Source organism: Primulina eburnea, chromosome 4 (assembly GCF_022965805.1).
Source record: "Primulina eburnea isolate SZY01 chromosome 4, ASM2296580v1, whole genome shotgun sequence".
NCBI classification, from domain to species: domain Eukaryota; kingdom Viridiplantae; phylum Streptophyta; class Magnoliopsida; order Lamiales; family Gesneriaceae; genus Primulina; species Primulina eburnea.
In genome coordinates, this window is record NC_133104.1 from 39,381,273 (window position 1) to 39,388,812 (window position 7,540).

General features: G+C 35.5%; 1 protein-coding gene across 1 annotated transcript; it reads right to left on the bottom strand.

Annotated features, from left to right (window-relative positions):
- Positions 1–767: 767 nt before the first annotated feature.
- Positions 768–7,177, bottom strand: LOC140828822 (phytyl ester synthase 1, chloroplastic-like). The gene is given in 14 exon segments (XM_073191653.1): positions 768–1,339; positions 1,411–1,502; positions 2,013–2,126; positions 2,228–2,597; positions 2,762–2,892; positions 3,831–3,939; positions 4,133–4,254; positions 4,508–4,614; positions 5,337–5,441; positions 5,524–5,553; positions 5,556–5,681; positions 5,821–5,876; positions 6,225–6,276; positions 6,629–7,177. Coding segments are annotated over 14 exon segments (2,136 nt in total). The 5' UTR covers positions 7,050–7,177; the 3' UTR covers positions 768–1,038.
- Between the last annotated feature and the right edge of the window lie 363 nt (positions 7,178–7,540).

Sequence of the window (7,540 nt, forward strand, 5' to 3'; positions counted from 1 at the left end):
ATTATTTAACAGAAATGGTGACCAAAGTTTCCAAAAATATCTGTTTAAGAAACTGTATGCATAGAATTGTTAAAACACAATTTCACGTTCCAAGTATAGTACCGTACTACTGTGCAAGAAACTAGTAGAAATTCATGTCTTGGGTTTTTTTTTTTATTTTTAAAAAAAAGTCTTTATATTTCTAGAGGAAAAAAACTCGTAAATACCCGAATTAATGGACTCAATCACAAAATAATCAAAATTAATGCTGGAAACGGAGGTTGTGGGGGCCCGCAGGAGTTCGGATTTCCATAATGAGGCAGATGATAGCACAAATTCAAGAAGCTTCCGTCGATCGTTGCGGGTCGTCACGGTAAGCCCGCAACATGGGATTTGAAAATTCCACGAAAAGTTGAAATTAACTCGAACTTTTGGGCTGATTAATTTCTTGAAATAATGATATACCTAAATTTTCATTCAATTTCCGGCAGAAAAACAAGGATTTTTTCTAAATAAATTGAATAAAATAATATTCATGAATAGTGAAGTGAAAGACTGCTTCTCTTGATTTCCATTTGCTTACTGATGTTCAATTTTCATAGTATATTTAAAATGTACAAAAACTCATGATAGACGAATTTATTGAATCCAACTCATGAAAAATATTATTTTTTATATCAAAATTGTTACTTTCATTGCATATATAGATCATGAGATAAAACGGATATAGATTCGTAAACGACGTAAGACCTGCTCTAAGAAGTGGATGCTTTGAAATCACTTTCATACTACATCAAAGACACATCAATGAGAATGGCAAGGGTGAGTAGCCAGCCTCCTTTACTAAAAATCTTTAAAATTAATGTGTAATTTCTTGAAAATAAAAGTTTTTTTTACAATATACAAATTATCCCCTGAACAATCTTGAATTTTTAGTTGCATTTGATGGCCTCCAAGCACGAGGATCATGGCAATAAGAGGTTCCATATATCACTGGGCTCACTCTCAAGGTGCCACTGTAATTAATATTTAAAAAAGAACTAATAGTGAATGTTCCATTCATGGCTCAAAAGATGGAACCTGATCCATAGATGCATACAGGGCTCGGTACATGGTCCTGTCGAATATACCCCTGTAAGGATCTTCCTTTCTTTTTTCTAGCAGATATGTTAAGTTCGCTTCAACTTCAGATTTTATCTGCAAGTACACTTCTCTGGCTCTTTCTTTGTCCTTCAACATGTCTTTCCTTCCCTTTGTATGAATAGGCTTCCCAAACAAGTAGTACAATCGTCCTGGAACTTTTGGAAGAAGTACAGGAAAATATAAATCTTGATTTGCAACCTCACCGTTCATTCCAGCCCTGTCAGGTGTATCAAAAAGCTTTGAGCATGTATTGTGATATGTAAGTAGTATCTAGTATACGTATGTTACCTCACATTAAATGATTTGTATCTTTCGTTATCTCTTCTTATTCGGTCACTCAAGAAAGGGATCTTCATCAAGTCATCATAGTCCAACACTAGCTGCCAGTTTGAAGAATTTAGAATGTAAGGGCATCAAGAAACATCAGGAGTTGCATCTTGATTTCGAGACATGGAGCTTATCATCAAAAGCACATTAACTTTGGATAACTCAAAAGTTTCCAAAGAAGTGTAGAAGAAAATGGATCGATAATAATTTTGGGGCCAGATCTCCTCCACTGCATGTTCTCTGCTGTGCTCTATTTAAGTTTAACCCCTCAATAAGTCACGAAATCATTTAAATCATGCTTAATAACTTCAAACCACTTAATGCCGACTCCAACTCCTTTCCTTTGAGCCAACTATTAACATCTACTTGTAGTTGGTTAGAGATGCCTCGAGTGATAAAGATGAACACACCAAAACCATTATATGGCGTTCCACTCAAATTCTATCCATTATCACCGAAACGCCAAAAAGTGAAAATTTGATGCAGGAATAGTATAAGGCAAGAAATAATGGAATCAGTTCATCGTAAACCAAGTTTGACTAATCTTATGAATAAAACATTACCTCTGCTATGTCATCTTCTCCAACTACTCCAAAAGGTACAATTGTGGCTCCAAATCTTGCAGCCATCCTAACAAACTCGGGCTGGTCAGGCCAAAACAATTTATACTCTTCACCCTGTATAAATTAAAGGCCCAAATACATCAAATTACAATCCCGTTTCTCACAAGAAAGGAAAGAAAAAGGCAGTTGGTTTAAAAAGAAAAAAAATAGCAAACCTTACGGTGTAGAAACTCACGAGCACCACCAGGATAAAGTAGCACATGAGATTTTGTCGAGAACAACTTGAAAAGGCTGCTTGGACTTACAGGCAGTGCACCATATATTCTAAGATGGTCGGTGAAAGAAAATTCCTTGTTTTCACCTTCCATAAGATGCGAAAACAATGATGGATGTGCTATCCCACGAACCATTATCTTTTTTTCCCGGAGAAACTCTTCGACTAATGGTATAACTTCTAGCCCCATAAGCATGTGATAACCAACTAACAAGACTGGACCTTCATCTGGAACTCCAGATAGTCCTCTCACTATCTTTCCATCTTCCATGGTTGATAATATTACAGGACCAGTATAATTACGTAGCCATCTGTATTGAGTAACGCTTGATATTAGCTTCTAGAAAACATCTAAAAAACAAATGAAGTATGAAACTCGAATGTCATTTGATTGGGAATTTGTTTCAATATCCAAGAACTATACGGAATGAAATATCAAGAAAACTCTAAAGCGCAAGGAACTGTGTCAAATTACCTATTTTCCACAACTGTTTGCTTAAACTCAGACATACTGGGAGGCAGAAAATCCATCACATAGTCATGTTTTCTTGATCGACGGTAGGTGCAAGTAGCTTTGATAATTGTCAATAAATTAATGCCATCTTCCTGCATCAATACAAGTTGCAATGGATCAATACCACTGTGGATATACAGTTGTAAAATAACCATATCACAGCAAGTGTTGCTGAATCCAACCATTTGATCAAAGGATTTTGACAAGTGGTTTGCATAAACTAAATCTCTGGGATGATTTCAAAGCACAAAAAACAAAATATACTTTACGAACATATTCTGATTAAAAACAGCCAAGTAATAATAGGAACAGGATGATATGAAGCACTTTTTAGCAAATTTTAAATCAACAAATTCAACTTCACAGAATTTTTCACATGCGATGTACTTTCTTGCAGTTCATCAAGTTTCTGCCTTAAAAAAGGTAGATACTATATCTCATTTGAAATTTTAGATAGTATTGATTTGGAAAACGCTTCCTTTAAACTCCATAATTTTAGGAAGAGTTATGAGGTATTTCAGAAGTTCTTGAACTATACTAACTTTTCTAGTGCCCCCATGGTGAGTGTCTTTACATCAAATTAGTTCCTACTACCTGTGGCTACACTAAAACTCCATTACTATAAGTAGTACTAGAGAAAATAAAAGTAGGCTTTTCCATCTGCTAGCATTGTTATATGGAGTCGATTCTTTATCAATAGCCCACCCTTTCCTTGAAATTTTCTAGATAGGACTTAAATATAAGAATTGAGTTTCATTGAATGAGTAACTGAGAACAAAGGAGAGGGATATGGAAAGAATGAAATAATGAAAGTGGAAGCCATTGCTAGTCGGAACAACATCTCATGATCCATTGATTAATACAGAATCCATGTCCTGGGTATATCAAAAAGCATCTATTGGCTAAGCATATAAATTAATCATTTTTCATAAGAAAATGTACTATCTACATTTCTTAAAGCAAATGTATTTTCAGATATTACAGAACTGCACGCATTTCTGAAAGAAACTGGGGTGAAATTCTCACCTACCAATAATATGGTATGCCCGTTGTCTTTGAAGTATTTTATTTTGCAATTTTGTATTGATCTCAAAAGCCTCCGAGCTTCGTCTTCACTGGGAAGCATATTATCTTTGCCACTGAGATCCAAATGCATCATCACAATCACAAATTTAAATAATGGCTTTGCAGCTTGACTCACACATCAAGAGCAGAGTGATGAAATGGTAAATCGAAGATAGGAGTGTCTTTTGCCTGAATCCTTTTAACTTTATACATCAACAAAGTCAACTTAGCACAATATTCTGAATGAATCATAGGTAGAGAATAAACCTAGCAATAACAAGTACTTCAGCTCTAATGGCATGAAGACGAGAAATGGTATAAGCAGCAGCAGTTTTGAGCAGCTTCAATTTCCAAATTAGAGTTGCTTTAGGTATGATATTCGCCAAGCCCTGTGCATATTCAAATTCGAATAGAAAAATCACTATTTCACAAAGATTGATCATGCATAGTTTCATCCCCACAAAATTGTTTAACAATTGAAAGACACATAAAGATATGTAACATGTATTAATTTTGTTTCAGGTTATTATTTTTTAACTAGTCCATGTCGCAAATTCGTTTAACAGTAACAGGGATAAAAAAACCCATTTGACTGCGAAAAAATCAAAGACAATAAATGTAAGCAATGAAAAATGTTCTTACAGAAAGGAGCGTTAGCAGTACAGTAAGGTTGCCAGCAAGTTGTTCAAAATATTGTGTTGGAGATAGCATCGTGTCAATATTTACTGCAGCCATCTTCACTGGATCACCTGGAGTGAACATAAAATAATTTGCTGAACAAGTTACTCAGAAGGCTCGACAACAGTAACAATGTATAACCAAAATTAATGGGTAAAAGAATAGGTAAAGCAACGATCTCCAAAGCCAATATGTAAAGGCAAGATTGTACGTTAAGTTGCAGCACAGCAGAAACTTAGAAACGCAAAGACAGTAAAACAAGTCAGGCATTACAGTGGCTGATTTTGGTTCTGACTAAAATCACAAACCAGGACGATTACTTATTTTTTATTTTGGCATCAGCTTTGAACCTTAGGAGCTAATAGAAATGAAATGAACTCCCAGCACCATTTCCTTAAATATCCTTGAACTTGTAATTATATAAAAGCACAAGAAAATTGATACAAACTTGTTACCGGCATCGAAAAGGCTCAAATAAGTAATAATTGTTAAAATTACCGCTAGGAGTGGAACCTGACCGTAAACGACGGTAAAAAAGTTAAATACATCATTATTTCTTATTTGTGAGCATACTAGGAGAGAAAAAATAAAGATGTGTGGATAACAAATGAATAGAGCATTACTAGTGTAGTCGTGCTCAAAGGCCACCCCTAATTTCATTTCAATGCCTGAGACTGATTTGTGAAAATGGATATCTTAATGTTTAAAGCTATTCACAGATTTCATGTGTTAAACAAATATAATCTTTTGAGATCGAACAAACTAACTAACTATGAAAGCAGTGTGTACATACCCATAACAAAGCTTAGGAGATAAGGAACTGTGATATGCAGTTCTTTAGGTAAAGCTTCCAATAGTGGAAAGAAAGGCTGCAGTTGTGACCTGCCAAATGAAGTTGCTGAAAAAATGAATTATCAGCAATGCCATTCAGCTCATGTAAGAAACTAAGAACAACTGTATTGCATGTGTTGTAAACTTACCTGGATTAGCTACCACGACTAAGAGGTCATTTTAGGATAACGTGCTGCCACTGCGAGAGCCAAGCACCCACCAAAAGAATCTCCAACTAGATAAATAGGTTTTTTGGGGGATAAGTTGTGTTCGGCCCTCACAGTTTCGCCAACCCATTCCACCAACTCTGGAAATTTATAGAATAAAACTATCATTCGTATAAAGCAACGTAAAATCTATGCTTTAGAAATAAGCATGAATTCTCAATGTCATTGAAACACATGTAAATACCACACAGTAAAAGTAAAGCAATAAGAAGTTACGACCTACAAATGGCGTACGGTCATGAACTGGGATATGCATGCAACGAACATCAAATACCCTGGGACCAAGAAAAACGTCACATCCTAATTGACCATGAAACACAATACAGAAAATTAAGTAGCAAGATTGTCAGACAGGTGAGCATCATCATACAGTTTAGGAACATAAACAGAATCTTAATCCGTGCAGATCAACTAAAGCCTTCTGATTAATCGATTTGATTTCTGCACAAGAACGTGTACGTACTGTTTGGTTCAAAGAATCGAGAGAATTGAGGCGTTTATTTCATATCTTAATACATACAGCAAAACTATTAACTTTTCTACAATTCATGGACAGTACCACACGCGCACGAAAGACAAGTATAACATAGTTCGTGTTCATATCAACTCTATTGATGACTTACTTTCCAAGAGACTTATGATGCAGGGTGAGACCGAGTCCAAGTCCATCCATTCCTGCATCAGCAAGCAAACTATAAGCATACACCTTTCCGATTAAAGCACTAGCAATCATCACTAGCAAGTAGCAATCATCATACAGGAACTCATTAATCAAACTAAATTAAGAGATGATAAATATTTGGCGGGCCAAGGAACATCTGAACGGGGTAATCACCCCCAGAACCTGTAGCATCACCCCCTACAGGCATTGGGGATCCAGGATTTCTGGATGATGTGGATAATTGAATATCCTTTGGGAAGGGAAACTTGAATATTTCGAAAATATATCTAAAAATGCATATGTCCACGGCTGGATTCACCCTGCCATGGCCTTTCTTGGTTGTGGGACTAAGCATCAATTGTTTACCGGGTAAGAACAGAAGTACAGGTGAATTTCTTAAATGAGGGCCGCAAGAAATTGGAGTAAACCACCGAGGTGGGCCACCATCAGGCCTAATTATTTCTTTTGCATGATCAAGATAATCCTTCACGGTTTGAGTTCCATATCCATCATCCCACAAAGCCTCTAGCTTTTCCTCTTCAAAATCATTCTCATTTTTTAGCTTCCCAACAGTTGAACTTCCGTTCTCGTTCTCAAAATCAACCGAATCCATTTTATTTCCCTTCTCCACTGCAGAAGGCACCCCATTTACTTTAACAGAATCATAAGATACAACAGATGAATCGCGGCTACCTACACACTGTACTTGAAATCTAGTACAAAATGGTTTCCCTAAATTCAAAGTGAAATGATTAGATATCCCAAAAGTTTTAACAACTGAAGCCATGAAAGCTGCGCCAATGGCTTCTTCGACCCCTCGAACATAAACGAAAGTCCAAAAAATGGCCTAAAGATAAAAGGCTCTCGAGGCACACATCACTTGTATTCCTCTTTTGGATTCTGACTGATGGAATTGTGAAAAAATAAATAAAAAGGTAAATTTTCTTGGAAATAAATAAAAAAATGACGTTACAAGATTAAAGCCACAATTTGTGGCTGTGCGCGAATGGTGTATGTTCTTGCAAGAAAATTAAAAATACAAGTAAACAGATGCTCGATAATAAAAAAGTGTAATATATAATTTTAAATTCATTTTATTTCTATGTTGTGTGAATTTCAAATTTATTTTTTGTTACACTCGACAATAATTTTTAATTTTAATAATATTTTAAAAATAACAATAAATGAGAAATGATAAGCCAATTATCTAGATAATCCAACCTCTATTTTCCTCATCTCTGAATATTTTTCCTCTTTAATTTTTTAACGATGTGACAA